Source organism: Lacerta agilis, chromosome 2 (genome assembly GCF_009819535.1).
Source record: "Lacerta agilis isolate rLacAgi1 chromosome 2, rLacAgi1.pri, whole genome shotgun sequence".
NCBI classification, from domain to species: Eukaryota; Metazoa; Chordata; class Lepidosauria; order Squamata; family Lacertidae; genus Lacerta; species Lacerta agilis.
In genome coordinates, this window is record NC_046313.1 from 73034635 (window position 1) to 73054670 (window position 20036).

The 20036-nt window shown below is 39.9% G+C and overlaps 2 protein-coding genes across 3 annotated transcripts in view; one reads left to right on the forward strand and one right to left on the reverse strand.

The window, feature by feature from the left end:
• Positions 1–20036, reverse strand: part of CENPP (centromere protein P) — a 170473-nt gene that overhangs the window by 137721 nt on the left and 12716 nt on the right. Inside the window, exon 6 of the mRNA XM_033140764.1 lies at positions 18878–18974. Within this exon, the coding sequence (XP_032996655.1) occupies positions 18878–18974 (97 nt within the window). The remainder of the gene's footprint in view (positions 1–18877; positions 18975–20036) is intronic.
• Positions 6040–19980, forward strand: OGN (osteoglycin). 2 transcript variants are annotated; one of them, XM_033140763.1, is made up of 7 exons: positions 6040–6420; positions 6967–7199; positions 11626–11716; positions 13017–13175; positions 14441–14643; positions 15391–15486; positions 16125–19980. In XM_033140763.1, the coding sequence occupies exons 2-7, from the start codon at positions 7002–7004 to the stop codon at positions 16296–16298; spliced, it is 921 nt and encodes a 306-aa protein (XP_032996654.1). In that variant the 5' UTR covers positions 6040–6420; positions 6967–7001; the 3' UTR covers positions 16299–19980. The 2 variants fall into 2 exon arrangements, with proteins under 2 accessions (XP_032996654.1, XP_032996653.1); XM_033140762.1 differs by having other exon boundaries at positions 6047–6420; positions 6943–7199.

The window sequence follows — 20036 nt, forward strand, 5'->3', positions numbered from 1 at the left end:
CCTTCTTCTCCTCCTCCCCTCTATAGTCATACACTCGCTGGGCAATTGCCATCAATTCACTCCGGGACTTTCCTTGAAACCCATCCTGCTTTTGTATCTTTGTCCTTATATCTTTAGTGGATTGTGCGATAAATGAGCTATTGACCATCGCCGCATACTCGGGGAGGTCGGGGTCAAATGGAGTCCAGATTCTATAGGCTTCCATTAACCGTTCCAGAAAATCTCCAGGGCTCTCATCTGCCTTCTGGGTCACAGCCGAGACCTTGGACAGGTCTGTTGGCTTCCTAGCTGCCCTTCGAATACCTTGTAGGAGAGTTTCCCTATATGCTTTCAGGGCGTTTCGGTCTCCATCATTGTTTGCGTTCCATTTGGGATCAGACGATGGATATCGAGTGGGCCAATCTGTTTCTAACACTCTCTGTTCCTTCAAGTGTTCTAATGCTTGTTGATCTATCCTCCTTCTTTCCTCTGTGGTAAAAAGGGTATTCAGCAACTGCTGGCAATCTGGCCAGGTTGGTTCGTGGGCAGCGAAGATAGATGCCATTAAATCCACCATAGCTTTAGGTTTTTCACTAAAGGGTGGTGTGTGTACCTTCCAATTCATCAAATCTGTGGTGGTAAAGGGAACATACTGCATGGTGTACGTCCGAGGTGGGGGTCCACCATCGACTAAAGGTGCATCAGGTGGGGGTGGATTGTCCCATACCACCCGAAGGGGGGCAATTAGGTCTTCTGGTGGTGCTTCCTTGCACCTTTTTGCATAGTCTTTCAGTGCCTGATTACGGGCCCTGCTGTAGGCTGCCGCTGCACTTTTATGCTTAGGATTGGAGGACCTGTACCGGCTTATCCTTTCCCTTAATTCTCTGAGGTCTGGGTATATTTCTTCCAGGGTTTGGGTGTTAGGGACCTTCACCCTATTCCCCTGTCCCCCTTCTGCCCCAGCCGGTGGGTCTGCGTTCTGAGGCTGTTGTACTAGGGGCGCATAAGGGGGTGGCCGCGGAACCATAAGCTCCTCTTCTTGACTGTCCAGTACTGGCGGGTGTTTTGCTAACTTCTGTACACTGCAGATCTTAGCCCTTGGTGGCAATTTTCTGCACCCTCGCAGCCAAGGGGGATTATGGTCTGCAGCATCCTTCCACGTTGAGATATATGGGATCTGGTCTGGATGATTGTCAATTATAGTCCGCCATAAGGGATTAATGAGATTCTCATCAAAGCTTCCCTCGGAGGGCCAGCCTGTACCCTGTGTTGGCCAGTCTACTTCACACAGGGATCGTAGGCGTTCTTTCCTCAACGGGAATCCCCAATCGTCGCCCTCTGTGGCTTCCTTCCAATGGTCCAGAAAACACTGGAGGGGAGTCCCTTTGCTGGACCCTCCTCCCATCCTGGGCTGCTGAGGTACTCCGCTCCTACCAGGGTACAATCACACACCTTTCTCCACGTCCTGTCAGTGGCCAGGTGAGCTCTCGCTACCTGAAACCGCACCTCGGGACCACACGTCGCTTGGCTAGTGGCACTAACGCCCCGGCCTCTCATGCATACACACAATCACTGGAGTACCTTATTCACACACCACACACATATACCTCCCAAAGTTTTCCCCCTTTTGTCCTTTCTTGCCTACCTACACATATCTATGTATCTACCTGCCCTACCTGTCCTACCTGCCCTACCTGCCCTACCTCTGCGTATATGGGTTCGCCAGAGGACCCCTTACCTGCTGGCTAATACCATACGCTGGGGAGAGATCAAGTCCCCCTTCCTCTAATTAATATAGAGGGTCAGTACTCACCAAAAGCCGGCTGTCTTCCCTGTCTCCCCGGTTCTTTGTCCGTTGCCACTCCTTGCAGGGCGGAGGGGGGTCAAGATGCCTTCTGATCCCTTCCAACTCTTAAGACTGAGGTGGTGCGCGCAAGGTCACAGGGCTGTTGACCAACACCTGCCGCCCTACCTGGAGGCAAGGGGGCTGCCTCTGGTCGAGGGCTTAAGGCCCGATCCGAGTCCTTGACGGCACCAGAAATGTTACGCCTGTATGCCTTGACCCAATAAGACCAGAAGAAAGATTCAGGCAGCAAAGTTTCCAAAAGCAAAGTTTCTTTATTGCAATAAGGTGCATTCAGTAAGCAAAAGGCAAATGCACACCCCACCTCCTGTGGGGCAAGCTTAAGTACTCTCTATGACATAGTAAAGCTCCTCCTAAATCCCTCCTCCTGGCCTATCAGAACTAATATTATAATACTGCGTTAGCAAATCAGAACATTTCCTTTGTCCGGCTGCCTTTGGCTGTTTCAAGCTGCTTTAGCCGCCAGGAGGTGCTATATGCTATTATTTCAGTGCCTAAATGCCTAGCCGTTGACCCCCAACTGCACCTGGGACCTTATTTTGGCTTCTGCTGATGTTCACAGGAAATGGCTCGGTCATGGGGTTGAGTTGTGGTTAGCTCTTTCCCTGAAACCAGACTTCCTCTTGAAAAGAGGAAGTCTGTGGTCGGCCGTTTACTGGCATTCTGCTGATTTGCTAAGTTTATCTAAGAAGCTGCAATGTAAGGATTTTAGCTGGCAAAGTTGAAGCAAAGTTCAAGCAAAGTTGAATCTCTAAAATGGAGTGGGGGCATCTCCGAAATGGGGTTCAGGGGCTCGTATCTTGGTGCCTCACCATATTTAGTGTATTTTTTTAGGAGGATAAGCAGAAAAAATGCTTCCTTCTCTTCCTTTTAGGAGGCAGTGGCCTGCTGCAGTGTCTCACTGTGAAAAGTGAGGTTAAAGGCAACCAGGCAGAGGGCCTTCTCAGTAGTGGTGCTTGCCCTGTTGAATGCCCTCCCATCAGATGTCAAGGAAATAAGCAACTATCCTTCTTTTAAAAGACATCAGAAGGCAGCCCAGTTTACGGAAGTTTTTAATGCTTAATGCTGTATTGTGTTTTTACTATTCGATTGGGAGCCGCCCAGAGTGGCTGGGGAAACCCAGCCAGATAGGCGGGTTATAAATAAAAAATTATAATAATAATATTATATTTCCTTGTGATTTACCAGTGAAGCCAATCTGGATCAGAGCACAGGTCAGTCTAGTACAGCATTCTACATCTAGCAACTACCAATGAGATGCCTCCAGGAAGCTCACAAGGGAAGCTCACAAGGTAGCAGCCCTCCCTTGCTGTTAGCATTTTGTAATCGTCACTATTTTAACCTGAAGGGTGAAATATTATTAACCATCAGTTATGAAGCACCTACATTTTAAAAACAGCTAAAAGGTGTGTGGGGGGGGTCTGTCCCTGCCTGCAGGTATGCAAATTAAAAGACATGACACAAAAAGGATGGGGAAAGAAGTCTCAGACAAGCAAACTGAGGGCTCAATTTCTTAGTCACATAGCTGTTGTTATGACAACCAGTATAAATGCAAACAGTTCAGGGAAGGAAGGAGCCAAATGGCACCTGGTCTTTCAGCCAAGCAACAGCTGCATCTTTCCATGTCTCAACTATGAAACTGGAAACAAGATGCTAAGAGGGCAAAAAAGCTACAGGCCGAGAAGACTGATCTACAAGTAGACAACATGTGGTGCTCCATATACTTTTGAACTCCAACTCCCATTAGCATTGCCAACAGTAAGAAATAAAGGCAGGAGTTGTAGACCCAAAACATATGAAGAACACCACAGTGGTTACTCTGTAGATTAATACAGTGTTTCCCAAATTTTCAATAAAATTAGAGCCACATTATACACTTATTTTTAAAGTGCGTAAGAATGATACAAGGAGGTATTTAGGTTTATTGCGCATGAGCATCTACAACATACTGCACCACACAGAGGTGGTATATACTGTCAGATGAATTCTCTGTACACTAGTTGATGGAAATCACAAATGAGGAGAGGACTATTGTATTCAGATCCTGCTTGTGGGCTTCACATCAGCATCTAGCTGGCTAGCGTGGGAATTGGATGCTGGATCTGAGTGGGCCTTTGGCCTGCTCCAGCCACAGCACAGCAGCAACTAGATTTTACTGCACCATACAAATAAAAATAACTTATTTCAAAAACAGGATAATTCTTTTGTCAGAAATCTGTTTCACCCCCCAGAGAAGCCCAGCCCCTGTGTATTTTAAGCATCACTGAGCTGCGTGCAATTTGAAGGAGGCAAACCCAGAGATCACTGACTTCAGCAGACACACAACTGAGAACTTCCTTCCAGTGGCTAAAAATTCTAATGTTTCTCTATAACAGCAATGACTGAATTATACCAATACAGTTCAGAGATGTGGCAGACACCCTCATTATGACTACACCATACTAGCACAGAGCTTTCCAAACTGTGTGTTATGACACATTAGTATGTTGGCTGCATCGTGTAAGTGTGTCATGCGAATGCTCCCCATGCTCCTCCCAAGACTGGTTAGTTTAACCCCCGGGTTGCTAGTAAAACTGTGTGGTGAAATGATGTATGTCTAAAAAGTGTGTCACCAACATGAAAAGTTTGGAAAGCTCTGTATTAGCAGTTCTGTTACAGTATACTCATTTGTCCTGGCATACACTTTGGAAATTACTGAGATAATAAATGCATGTCTACAGGAGTAACAGAGATGAAGAGAGGCCTTGGCCCCTTACCTATACAGTTAAACAAACTGAGAAAATGACTGGGGAGTTCTTTGCCTTATAGGCAGAGCCTTATTAAAATCACAATTTGCATCCAAATTTGAGGGGATGAGCTTTCCAGTTCAATTTACAGTCTACCTGCCAACATACAAAGAAATAAAATCTCAGAGGATCATATAATAAAAAGAGTCAAAAGAGCAACAAGAGTTATCTGAGCAACAACAGGTTCAATTTTACTTTTCTTCTTAAACACCACAGGTTGCAATCAAAGCAGTGCTCCTGTAAAGTGAATGCTCTATCCTCTCCTCCCCTACACAGTTGTCTGCCCATCCAAAAGCATATCCCAAGGGTCAAAAAGTTTCAGGAATGGCCTGCAATGTTGGGTGGGTGAATTGTGCAAGAGCTGCCTCCACTGATTCCTTACACCCACTCCTGACAACTCTCTCTTCCCACCCCACTGTCAGTCCTTTCCCCAGGAGTGGCTTTTGGAGGAGGATAACGCTTGAGTGAACACTGCTCTGGCTGCAACCTATCATGTTTATCTTGGACGGTCTATATATTAGCTTGAGTTGTAAAAGTGGCATAAAAGTGAGAGAAATTGTCATCCGTCACTGAATTTAAGAGAAAATGAAACCAATGATAGGAATAGTTGGACTAAAAAACTTTAAAATTCTTCTGGTGCCTCAGTATTAATATTGACAGGACACATAGTATTTTAATATAACATGCCCTGATTTTCAGTTTTGCTACCATTATTTTCCATCTGCACAGTGAATTCAGGGGAAAAATTTATGTTCAGAATGGATCAAGTTTCAAATGAAGACTGTAAACCAGCAGATGTACTTAAAGCAAAGCTTCCAACTCCAACTGAGATGGCGTTCCACAGCAAACAGCTGGTGTCTGAACTCTGGCTTTTCTTGGAGCAATAAACATTCTACAACAGCATAGCTTTGGGCTTACAAAACTAATCCAAATGAAAATATTCTCAGCTGATGCATCTTCTATTTGGAGTCCCAGCTAAAAGTAACATACCAAACCACAGACAAGTTTCAGCAGTGATGCCTTTCAACAATAAATGCTGTTTGTACATTTAGGTTCTGTTTATCTTCGCTGGCTGTGTATAAAATGGAAAGGTTTCTCCTCTTTTAAGAGGTATGAAACATTGGAAGCATTTTTCATATCAAGACATGAATCTGAATTATTTTTCAATGAAATGTAATTTTTCTGCCATATGTCATTTTCATATGCAAATCTGCTTCTATTACAAACTGTATTCTCAGTGAATATACATCACACTGTTTTCTATAATGAGCTATTAAGGTTGGAATGCTCTCAAGATTTTCAAAACCTACAACCAACTAAATTGCAAACTAAAAGCTTGAATTTCCTCTGTGTGTATCTTGAGTTGCAAGTTTTAACTGCACAAAAAAGTGGAATGCATATGCCTAAACTGAAACGGAAGTCAGCTCCTTTGTCTTCCATTAAATGCTAAACTAAATGAGAAGCATATGACTTTGCTTAAGTCTTTATTGCATGAAACTGCAGTTGGTCCAGTTAAAGCTTTGAACGATAAGAGCAACTATATTAGCATATTAAGTTGAATCTTTTCCAATTTATTAGGAGAGCCGGACTGATTTATCATTTTGCATCCAAGACTGCATGCTGACCCAGCCTTATTTACCCTGCAGAAGGTGCTTTTAAAGTTTGACAGTTTTTGTAGTAGTATCATTTCAGACTGCTGAAAATAATCTCACTCTTGTCTAGCCATTTGGAATTAATGCAGAGAAAACCTTATTGAAACAGTCACACAAGAGATCTCAATCAGTGAAAACGGTAGGTGTTATCTTCCAAGAAGTTATCTTATCAGTTTTAACAAGTTATTGTAAAAGTTTATTATATACTAGATCACATATGTTAAAAGTTATAGTATTTTTCTTCAATTGTATGCATGCTATTTTTTATATTTAAATACATTGTTATTACTTTGTTGCATATTTCAAAGTTTAGCTTGCTCTACAAAATAGTCCTTAAGACAATGAAAAATATTCTTTTCAGTCCCAGGCTGGGCTCAGCCCTGTTCCTTTTAACTATTTCATCACCATACATACAAAATCTAAAACAATGTTTTGTATGTATTTCTATCAGCACTTAACTCACAAAACAAATCTGCAATGTATCAAATTTGTACTTCTATTTTTCTAAATGTACATTGTCAACTTTTTAACATTGGAAATATTAATAGAAAGAAAGCTAAGAGTTAATCATTTTTCCACGTTCCTTAAGCATTAGAAATCACTGCCAACTAGACCTCTACGCTTTAAATATTGTTTTGAGAGATTGCTTTTTTATTTCCAGTCACAAAGAAATCATTCTGCTTAGTCCTTCCAGCTCAATTCAAGCCTCAGCCTCTCAAAATGAAGACGTTGCAGAAATTTGGTCTCTTCTTTTATTTTTTGTTGCCCTTCGTGAAGTTGGCACCACCTAAACACTCAGCCACATTTTATGACCCTGGTTTGGCTGCTCTTGAAGAGACGATATTTAAGCAAAGTTATGAAGACATAATATTTAAGGAGGATTATGAAGACAAACCACAGGATGCAGTAAAAAATCAGGTATTTGACAAGTTCTGTGTTTATGCATGCAAGCATGTTCCATGGGTAATTATGAAAACAAGTGGAAAAAATAAGGATAATGTAAAGTTAGCCAAAATAAAATCATAATATAGTTACACACAATTGTTTTATTTTGTTCCTTTATCATAGTGGAACTGTTTGGGCACATAGGAATGAGCAATGTGACATACCTATGTGGGCCACAAACAATGGGTGTGAGCCCATGTTTGCCTTAATGCATGACTTTCCTCCTCTTTTACCAATTATCTGTGTCATTGTCATAAAGAGTGACCATTCTGCATTTATACACAAAAAATCAAGTGTGGTTCATTGATCTACCAGAACTCATTTTCTGGTCTAGACAAGTCTTAGGCTTATCCCAACCCCCCAATCCCTTTTGTATAAAATAGGTTTAACAGTGGCTATTTTATGAGAGCAACATTCATAAATACTGTAAGGAACTTTGTCCACTATATAAATGATAAACAGCTATACAGTACAATCCTCAATTTATTCAAACCAAAACAGAGCATTGTACTTTAACAAGCCTTATAAACTGCCACTACATTTAATGCATTCACAATGTGCTGCCCTATTCAATAGTATTAAATACCTGCCCTGTGACCATTCAGTGATGAGCAGGCTACAAGTAAAAATAATCAATAAATCAGTATTTGAAATTATATTGTCTAGAATGTAGTACACATATGCAGAAAACCTATGGTGGATCAAAGCCTCATAACATGATGTTCAGAGCCAATGCCAAAAAGAAATAATAGGTTTTAGCATTTATGTTGTTGTTGTTGCGGTTGGGCATGTGACAAAGCTGGATCCAAAAGCACGCCCATAGTGCCTACTTGCTCTTTCAAGGGAAGTGCAACTCATCCAGGGCAGCAGTATTCATAGAATCATAGAATTGGAAGGGACCCTGATGATCATCTAGCCCAACCCCCTGTAATACATATGGGTGTCAAACCTGAAACTGTGGCGTTTTTAGCACCATGCTCTAACCAACTGTCACAGATGGTGGCAATTTAGTTATTACATTATCTGCAAATGTATTAAGTTCTTAAGTGTTTATTCCTTAAAGATGTCTATTTACTATTTTTAAAATTGTTTACCTAAAAAGGATAAAGTGTAACATTTTAAGTATAGTAAACTCTGCTTTGCACCAGTAGATGGCGCTTCAGTAAGATGAACTTCAGTTTACAGTATGTATCATGTGAATTTGTTTTATGCAAAACTAGTCCATGTAACGTAAGCTGCGTTTAATGATGTTTTAGGTTGCTATATCCCACCCTTGGTCCTTAAGTGAAGGTTGAGTAATACATTTAATAGTAAAAAGAAGAAGTGAGAAAGGGTTTAAAGAAGGGCAGTCAAAGTGATTAGAGTACTAAATGAGGAGAAGCTAATGTTTCACTTAAAAGAGAACCAAATAACAGGGGTGATGTCAAGGAACTGTCCCCGGTTCAGTGCAGGGTGGTGGAAGGGCTCTTGGGATGCTACAGAGAGCCCCGGCCCCACCTGACAAGCAGCACCTTCTCTTCCAGCGGAGGAAGCAGCGATGTCTCCAGTGGGGAGGGGCAGGCAGCTCCGGGTCTGGAGAGCAAAGGTTCTGGGGATGTTGGAGAGACCCTGCACTCCCCTTGCTCAGGGGGCGAGGAGGGAGAAATGCCATTTCCGGTGCCCCAAGTGCGCAGAGGGGTGAAACGTAAGGAAGGGAGGCGGAGATTTCGGATACCAAAATTCTTATTTTGGGGTCACTGCCGGAAGGGGCCACTCCCGGATTCTGCGAGTGACTGATACAAACATGTACTTGTAGCTCTGCACTGTAAATAGTATGCACAATAAACCTGTAAAAAGACAGGTCGGAGTCTTGCCTGGTTACTTGCAAGCAACCCCACAGACCTTACAGGTTACAACTGAAGCATATTAAAATAAAGACAAATTGCTTTTCTATTCATAATACTAAAACAGGATATGAACAACAAAATTAACTCAATGAACATTTAAGTGCATAAAAGACTTAAGCTCTTCTCATATATTCCATACATTTTTCCTGAATTTTTGCAAGTAGCACAATAGTTTGTCACCTCATATTTTAATACCACTTATGAATTTCTTGTCTTTTAATTCATGAACAGGAACAGCATCAAAGCAGCAATACCCAAACTTGGTGGCACATTTGCATACCTTGAGGGGGACTGGGTTATGATTTATAATTATTTATAAAACAGCCTGAAGGAAAAAAGACCCAGTAGAACAAAACCCTGCTCACAAGTTTACAGTAAATTAAATTAAGTCACCTTGTTGGATCCCTCCACCATTCCATGTCCCTTCAAAACATGACTACATAAGGAAAACCCTGCAGAAGATCTAGCTTGTCCAACATTCTATTCTCCAGTGGCCAACAAGATGCCTATGGGGAGCTTACAACAACTGGTTTTCAGAGGCATGCTGCTCTCAATGCTGGGGTAACATAGCCATTTCAATTAGTACCCCTTGGAGCCAGGAAGCTCCCATATGGCATTTGTTCCCCTGCAGCCCCATTGCCAATCTATGGGCAGTGACATCCTCCTGAGGAAATGCATACTAGGATTTCCTCCTATGTAACTGAAGGCACAAAAAATACCAGAAACATCACTGTTGTACAGAAATAGCTGTAACTATCCATAGTCATGCTGCTCTGAGATTTTTAAATAAGGCAACTCCCAATTTACACAGGGATTACATTCCAAGACACTGCGTGTTTAAGTGAATTCACATATATTAGAGTTACAGGTAGGTAGCCGTGTTGGTCTGCTGTAGTCAAAAAAAAAAAAATCCTTCCAGTAGCACCTTAGAGACCAACTAAGTTTGTTCTTGGTATGAGCTTTTGTGTGCATGCACACTTCTTCAGATACACTGAAACAGAAGTGTCAGAAACAACACTGAAAAAGCCGGCAAACACCCCATTCCTTTTTGTGATGTTTTGGGTCACTTCCAGGTTCAGTGTGATACACATGTACACAGTCACACACACATCAGTCACACCTAAAATGGCCACTGCCTCTATTAATTAGTTTATAAATGTTTCATATACTTAAATAATAAATGAAAATCAGAGGACCCAGCTGATGTGGTGGGGGGTGATCCTGCTTGACAACTGAGCAATATGGAGTTGCAAAAAGGATGGTCAGCTCACCAGTAGTTGTCTCAACTATAATGCTGATGATATGGAGCAAAACAACAATCAGTAGTTTGTCCAGCTTCAAAGTGTTATTGTGGTATCCGAGAGGCTTTTATTCCCTCATTTCATTTTCCCAGCAGATCCCAGGAAAGGATTCCAAAATTCCAAAATTCTGATGGAACTACCAAGAGGGGCCCCCTCTGCTAATCTTAACACTGGGGAGTGTCTGTAGGGAATGAGGAGGCCTTTCAGATATTTGAGGCCTAAATTGTTTAGGGCCTTAAATATTAGCGGAAGCACCTTAAATTGGGCCCAGAAAAGAATTAGCAACAATGCAGCTGTTTTAGAACACGGGTTATATATGAGTAGTAAAGGCAGCCCCAGCCAGTAATCTGGCTGTTGCATTTTGAACCAGTACAAGTTTCTAAGTCATCTTAAAGGGCAGCTCCTGAGTGCACTGTAATAATCCAACCTGGAAGTTATCAGAGTACTGAGTACTGTGGCCAAGTCATCTCTGTCCAAACGAGGCCATAGCTGGCAAACAAGCCATAGCTGGAAACAGGCATTCCTAGCCACAGGGGCCACTTAGGCCTCAAGTAACAGTGCTGAAGCCAGGAGTACCCCCAAGCTATCAACCTGCTCCTTCCAGTGGAGTGCAATCCTGTCTGGAACAAGCCATGTTCACCTCTTGGACTCAAGAAATTGGAACATACAACACCTTTGCTGGCCCACATCCAGCCTGTCACTGCCTCCATACACCATCCCACTTCTAATTAGTCTGAGTGTTCATTGCAATTCAGAATTGCTAGCCATGGTTTGATCCCAGTTACAGGGAGCATTAAACCCACAACCTCCCAGTTCAGTCATCACAGCAAACTACCAGCCAGGTTATCTTGTATTAAGCTGGGTGTGCCAGGGAAAGAAGCTCACACACAGTGCATGCGTGATCTAATAAATCATGGTTGTTGGGCTAGGAACATGACATCTGATCTGCCCACTAGCAAATGGAAATAACAAAGTATTGCTTAATTTAACTGTCTGTATTCAACATGAGGTGTCACATGAAGTTACCCTATCCCAGAAGTACTGCTGAATGTTAGATTTTGGTGTGGTTTTTTTAAAAAACTAGATTGTTTCCAGTGCTCCAGTTAATGTTCCAGACAATGTGATTTATTAACTTTTAAAGGTTTTACCACCACTATTGAAAAATAATATATTAATCCCTGCATGTGTTTTTTATAACTTCCTACATATAAGGAAAGCAATGATATGCTCCTTTTCCATGAAAATGAACTGCAAGTGCAGAGAGATGAAGAGATACTTAGTGAGGGATCAACAAATTTAACAGGTAAGTTTTTATCACATTACAGTATAATATCAAGCTTAAAACAAACAAACAAAATAGTTACCATAAATGTGAGAAAGTATGCACACTGACATAAGCATCAGAATTCAACTTGCCACTTGCTTGGAGCAAGTAATGATTGCCCTGAATGAACCACAAAGTGCAAGATGCACTGGTCTCCCCTTCTCCCCTATTTCTATTGCTTCTAGTCAGAGAAGCATGTTATGGCAACTGTGTGCACACTCACATACTCCAGGCTTTAAAAATTGTACTATTTTTATAAGCCTAGACAGCAAGCACATGCTCACAGATACCACAGAATTGCATTTTCCCAAACAAAAAAATGATGCCAGAGAAAGCAGAAAGCTCAGCAACAGATCTGACTTTTCCACTAGTGTTAGTGCTGAGAATATGTGATCAATCAGTGTTGGGTCTAGCTGCTTCAGAATCATGACTAAGTTTTCTCAGTGCCAGAAGAACAAGGCATGGAGAACAAAAATACATGGTACCTCGAGTTACAAATGCCTCAGGTTACAAACTCCGCTAACCTAGAAGAGTTACCTTGAGTTGAGAACTTTGCCCTAGGATGAGAACGGAAATCATGTGCCGGCGGCACAGCAGCAGCAAGAGGCCCCATTAGCGAAAGCACGCCTCTAGTTAAGAACAGTTTCAGGTTAAGAACGGACCTCTGGAACGAATTAAGTTCGTAACTAGAAGTACCACTGTAGGCAACAGTGAAGTGAGTAAATTCCTCTCCTTGAAAACAAATGAGGAGGATTGAACCCATTTGTCAAATCAAATTTCATTCCAATATCCTAAGGTTTGAGATATTACAATTAAAGCAAAGGAAAGGAAAATAAAGACTATTTCTCATGATCTGACTATTAAACTTGGAATTCTAGTTAACCTACATTTGTTATCCTTTCATCTATCTGTATTTTTCAACCCATACAACAATAAGGAATGGAGTTGAAAACATTTTATAAAGAATACATACACTATCTCAAATTTACAAGATATGGTAAGTTTCTATGCTTCAGAAATCTAAATTCTAAAATTTACTAGGTCAAGTCTGTTTGAATAAAGTGCTATGTTGACTGACACTAAATTCAAAGCTGTCAGAAGGCCTCATGTGACATTTATAACAAAGAGTAAAAAAAGTTTCCATATTCTAATGTCTGCAAAATGCATGTAACACAATTTGAATGTAGCATTTACACCCCATAATGTGTGCCACTAGGACTGAGAGACAATCAATCGTCCAACATTCCACTTACATAGAAACAAAATTATCTTATTTCAGATTTGGCTACTTGTCTGCTGTGTGTTTGTTTAAGTGGTTCAGTTTACTGTGAAGAAACAGATATTGAAAGTGTTCCAGCTCTGCCAAAAGAAACTGGCTATCTTTATGCACGTTTCAACAAAATTAAGAAGGTGAAAGTATCTGATTTTGCTGAAATTCGTAAGTATATACTTGATTTAAAACTACATACTTCTTGACTATACTAAAAGTTTGAGCAAAGCATTAAAAATACATTTCATTACCTTTATATTCATGTCCATATACTACTACTGCATATACTACTACTACTGAAGGTGAATTACATCTCATTCATAAAATTTTAATTGCAACCATCTATATTAGTAAACAAATAAACACTGACCAAGATCACTATATTCCTTTTAAGTTCATTTAATTTATTATTCTTATTTTTAAAACTTATTTTTTCAGATAAATAACCACAGGTATTGTATGAATCACCATCTTGGAAGAAGCAATCCTTTCCCACACAAGGGACTATCTCTTTACAAGATTGCTGTGGCCACAAAGTCAGACCTAGATAACAACTAAGAAAGAACATTTTAATCTTCATCAGTACCATTTTCTTCATTTTCATATACATGTATGGTTAATTAAGTATTTAATTGATTAATTAATTAATTAATATTTCTTCATCAATGACAACCCCAGAAATAAGATAAAACAGCATAGTACTATCCTTGAACAATGCCCACTGAATGCAAAAGGATTAATCCTAGAACTCCTTTCTGCAAGTTGAACACAGTGCTACTCTAGGAGGAAGACCAAAAAAGAATACATGCTCATAGACTAGCAGAACAACATTGTTTAAGCAAGCAGGGAGCAGACACTGGGTACCCTTGAGCAGCCTGATCAAATGTCAAAATCTCAGCAAAAAGGGATAAAAAAATAAAGTACCGGTAGCTTTAGTGCTGCGGTTTAAACCTTCCTACTGAGCCCAGCACCCAGCTCCTGAGAGGGCTGCAGAGCAATCATTTGATAAGTGGTGAAAAGGAGATAACACCACTTATCAAATAACCTGAGGAGGTGAGCCTGTTTGTGCACTTTTATACTGAGTGTGGTGGTGGGGGGCTTCTCTTTCCTGACAGCCCACGGGCACAAAGGAATGAATGCTCTCTTCCACTAGTCTGCTCACTTAGCTGCATGCAATTCCTGGTCATCTGTGGTTACCACGCTAGTGCTTAAAAGGATGAATTAGACATTTACAATTGGTGCTGCCACTGTAAAGGAAGAACATGGGAGGACATTGAAGGCAAGCTTAATTTTTCTCCTTGTGATAGTTTTCAGATAAACTATCAACCCAGGACTCCATAACCAGGCTGCTATGCAGCTTTACTAGGGATTTAACAGGTGATTGCTTATGAAAAGCATCAGAGCCTATCTTTTCTTTCTTTCTTCTTTTTTAGCCACACTGAAAAGAATAGATTTGACTGGAAATATGATACAAGATATTGAAGATGGAACCTTTGCAAAACTAGTATTATTAGAAGAACTTTCACTCGGTGATAATAGACTTGCCAAGCTTCCAGCTTTGCCTCCAAAGCTAACTTCACTGAAAGCAAACAATAACTTTATTAAAAGCAGAGGAATTAAAGCAAATGCTTTCAAGGTAATAAAATTTATTATTACAATTGATTCTTATGTCGTGCTAAGCCAAACCATGGCTTAGTGCAACATGTATGCTCCATGAGAGGACATCCTGGCCACTTGGCTCCTCCTCAGTGTTTTGCTGCTGTGCTACAGTGAGCCGTGGCCTGGTGTGTGCACGTCGTCTGAACCCAGTCTTGTGGTTTAGCTCTTCAGACTATCTAAGAACTATACCCAATATTTGTCCTATAGTTTATAGTTTATGCTTTGGGAAGCTTTTCTACTTCTTCAATACAATATTGCATGGGATCCCAATCCAAAGGACCATAAAACTAGTTTTGCATCCCCAAGAGGGCTGTCAGCTTGTTTCTTAACACAGCAGCCCACCATGCTACATAGCATCGCACCATTTTTTGCTCAAAATATCCAAAAACAAGTTGTTAATTCATTAATTTTGGCATGCTGAATGGCTTGTATATACCCAGTGAAATCTTTGATTCTCTTCCATGCTCCTCTCTCCCCATCTACAGCATCTATCATATTGATGTTGGTCCAAAAGTACTGAAGGAGATCACTTTTTTTAAAAAAATGTGGGGTTTTTTTAGATTAAGTAATATATTTATTTTTACTACAGGCTTCAAACATCTTTTAATGCAACTAAATAGCCCAATCCCTATGAACAGATTATCCAATTAAGTAACCAATTATCTTGTTTAAACTGCTTGTAAAACAGTTTCTTTAACCCTCCTTTTCTGTTTCTCTTTTACAGAAGCTGACCAACTTGTCATTTCTCGACCTAGGACACAATTTACTCGAGTCTGTCCCACTTAACTTGCCAGAGAGCCTGCGTACTCTGAATCTTCAGGTCTGAAAACATTTCGTTGCTGTTGCACAAAGAAATGTGTGTGTGTGTGTGTGTGTGTGTGTGTGTGCTTACGTGCGCGTACATACACATACTACCAATGGCCCAAGAGAACTCAGCTTTACATTTTTTTTTGCTTAATTTTTGTATTTTAAAATACTTTAGCAGAAAGGTGGTTTATAAATTAAGTTAATACATAAAATAAAACAGAAGCTGTGCACTGCAAGCCTAAGCAAGGGAAACAGTAACCTGCCCAATAAAGAATACTGTTCTCTGGTAACTTACAGATTCTTCTGAAGGGATATGTTACTGTAGGGACTCCCATTTGTAATCTATAGGAATCTTCAAGTTTTATTTTTCTTCATGTAAAGAAGAAATTTTCAGGGCAGAATACCATGCAATAGACAAACAATGTTGTATAGGAAGAGCCTTGAAGAAGCCAAACATTAGTGTAAGGAGTTTGGAAAAACCATGACCTATATAAAATGTACATATTTATAACAAAAATCATCATAGTGCTGTAGAGAAAAGTATTGGATAGGATATGAATGAAAGAAAACAGGAAACTAGTACAATATATCTTTTAACTACCGGTAGCATTGGATCTTCAGATTTTTCAAGTTCACTGTTTTGATTTGCAGTTCAACAACATAACCAGCATCACAGATGAAACATTCTGCAAAGGGAACAATCAGACCCGTTACGTTCGGCAACGAATGGATATCATAAGAATGGATGGCAACCCAGTTGTCTTGGGAAAGTATCCCAATGCTTTTATGTGCCTGAGAACCTTGCCTATAGGCACATACTTTTAATTATTAACAAAACTGAAAATGGTAAAAAGTAGGTAAAGATTACCATTTTATCACTGTTTCAATTTGTCTTTCCATGTTAGTATATTCACATATGTATATTCAACACTTTTAGCCGTTATAACTTCTACCTTAACTTGGCGAAATTGCACCTTCTGATTTAATAAGCCTGAGCCTTTTTTATTTCTAGAACTTAGACTCAAATATAAAACCAGTAACATATTCTTTTTTCAAGGGACCCAATCTACAGGCAATGCCCCATCTATGTGCATTCAATATGTGCACGACCATGTATATGCGCATCATGCTGAACCCGGAAGTGGCCCAAAAACATCACAAAAAGAGGCAGAACGGGGCGGCGGAAAACAGGGTGTTTGCAGGCTTTTCTTTTCAACTGTGTTTCAAATATACACTATTTCACTGACACATGCAGTACCTCGGAACATAACCCCCACGTAAATGGGGGCTTGCCTGTATACCAAAAGAATAAAGAATTTTTTTAAAAAATGCTTTAACACTGTGTGGGGAATAATCAGCTGATGTAGAGATAAGGGGTAGCATTCTCATGTGACCAGTATAATGTGTTTTATATAGGAAACACATAATGCACAACATGGGAGAAATGAGACAGACTTTGCTGAAGCAGAATAAACGTTTGTTATTTTCTAGCAAACATAAAGTAGCTGAATTTAAGACACCAGTTTTTTGTCTAATGGCAAATTGGACACAATATATTGGAGATAAAATGGAGGCAACAAACAGCTTTTCATCTTTAATCAGTAACAGAACTACAAATAGATCTGAGGATGTTTCCCATTGTTTAAAGTTGGCTTCTGAATCTTGGCTTGTTGGGAAATCATTAATCACAATTCCCAGTTTGCCTTTAAAGCCAACTTCTTAGTTTGCTTCTCCACTCACAGAAAGGGAAGTGTGAAGAGATAGCAAAGGGTCTGGGTTAAGGTGCATGAACCTCATACATATCCTAGCTTATTAAGCCAAGATTTCATCATGTGAATGAGACCAGTCAGATTGAGTTGTTTAGATTTCTGAATCAGAAATAGTCAGCACCTGAAACTCATGCTTTGCAATATTAATATTGCTTAAAAGATACCATGCAACATAGTCTATGCATTGACCACTGTTACCAAGAAACTATTACCGGTACTCACTTTCTGAAAAACCCTGAAGAATATTAATAACTGAAAAATTCATAATGCACCTTATTGACACTCTTTAAGCTCTGTCAGTATATTTAGAAGGGAAATGCATCCATTTTGGTAATATTAAGTACAATCCTATACAATTCAAATAGGTATTTACAGACAACCACAATCTTATGCACAATTCTAAGTTAGTCCTATTGAGCTCTGTGGAATTTGATTCTACCCTGCATAGTTCTTTGCAGTAAGAATAAGCAATAACTGTGAATTTTTATTGTATTTAATATATCACTCTCCTCAAGCCACCACATGACTATTTTTAGATTGTGGTATATGTGTTGTGATCAGCCAGAGTTTAAACCCTTATCTCAAAACAGAAGTCATTTGGGCTGGTTTGAATATAATTGTCCAACTTTGTGCATGTCAGCTGAAGACTTCTTTATCAGTAAATTCTGATCTGTGATCTCTTTTTTTCATACCAGATGTTCTTTTCTGATTTAATTATTCACTAGCATTGAAGATTTTTACAGCTATTAAGCTCTGCTCTAGCTATGCTGCTTTAATTGTACTATGTATCCAATCTCATTTACATGGCAAAATCTTTAGAGATTACTGTTTGTTGTTAGTTTGTGTGTGTTACCTATTGACTAAAACTCTAACATGTCTAATAATACAAATCATCAGAAAGAAAAAGTAAGATAGAGGACATACTTCACTATTCCTTTGTAAGTAAATGGTCTTCTATGACTGGGCAAAAATGGTAATACATCTTTGGCAAAATATGTGGTTGGGCAATGGCACCAAACCTCACTTCCATTGTATTACCTCAACTCTTTCCCTGTTTGAGCACTTTCAATCTCCACCTACAGCCAGGTAGATTGAAAGTTTATTTGATCAGAGCATCTTCCTCACTCTTATGTTCCATGATTTGCCACTCCTTCTACTACATCCTATGACAGACAAATTGAACTCTTTATTTGCTCTCCACTAAAGCCTTCTCCCCTTCCCTCAATAGGCATATTGGGGGATCCTCAAATTGTTGTGACCCAGTCCCCAGTTCTCTTCTATGCCAATTCCAGAGTTACCAGACTCTGAATCTGTGACTAACAGTTCAGACTTACAGATTCGTCTTGTCAGCCTACCAACCACACAATGCTCTTGACTCTCCCAGAACCTCAACAGAAAAGTTTCAACTCAGCAGTCCACACAACCATAAAACATTATTTTTGAGGAACTGAGATTTCTAAAATAGCACAGAACCAAACAACCATGAATTTATATTTCCCCCAAAACTTGCAGTACCATTAAATTAACTCATATTTCAAAAACCAATGTCATTCAGTTTTCTTTTGTTCCATAATGCAACTGGTTAACAGAGAAAAAGGAAGGTTTGAAAGAAAACATAACTTTTCAAAACACTACCTTGAAATGGGTCAAAGTGCGTTTCCGATGATCATAGCACTCAGTGAAATAGGAGAGGCATTTGAAGAACAGCAAGAGATTCCCACTCTCTTCAACTCTAGAAAACAACATTATGCCATTAAAAAAAATATTTTCTCACACACACACACATATATCTTTAGAACATCATTAGATTATCTTTAGGCTCTCTGTTGGAAAGAACTTGCTAAAGCTGTTCAAACCAAATACCACATCATTTTATGTATCTACTGTTTAGGGTGATTTGTTTTACTGTTTTAAACAGATCTTGAGATGCTTAGTCCTGATTTGGATACAGTGCTAATCCATAGTTTGTTTAGTTTAACTATAATTTGTTTGTACATCTCAAACCATAGTTTGGGGCCAGCAAACCAGTACTGTAGATTACAGTTTGGAGTTGCTTTGTAAAACTCCATTTGCATTAACTGTGGTTTGTAATTACATCTGTGTTCCATATCCTGATTTAATTCTAGTTTGTTGCATTGCTCCACGAATGTTGCACACTCGACTACACAGACACAAGTGAAGAGTTGCTGAAAACTAATCTGCTTGCTTGGTTAAGAAACTGTTACTGACACTTTCACAAACCTCACACACCCTATTCACTCTGGCTGGCAGCTCCATTCCCTACCATCTCATGACTGTCAAGCTTCCGACAGCAATGATGGAGTGGGAAGGCAGGGAAGAGACCACAGGCACTTTTACTTATATCTAACAAGGAATACATATCAAAAGCACACATTTGCAAGCCCTACCATCACCAACAAACTCTGGGCAGGATTAATCTAACGAGTCCCATCAGCAACTCCTGAAATTGATTAAGGTGAACAAAAAAGAAAATGCTTCTGAAGTTCTCCAGCCATGTGAGAGATGGGAACATATAAGCCCAAGGGTCACTGCAAATTGTGCAAGTCACGCTAAACCACTGTTTACAGTCACATGAAAATGAAGCCATTAAAAGAAAATTGTAACTTCACACATGCAAAAAACAACAACTTATGAACCACAAGCTACATGTGATAACTTTTAATGATGTTGAACAAGGAAATGTTTCAGAATAGTTGGATTCTACATTAAGTCTTACCCCACCCCCCAAAAAGGGTTTTTAGAGTACCAAAGCATGATTACATTTTTGCACCCA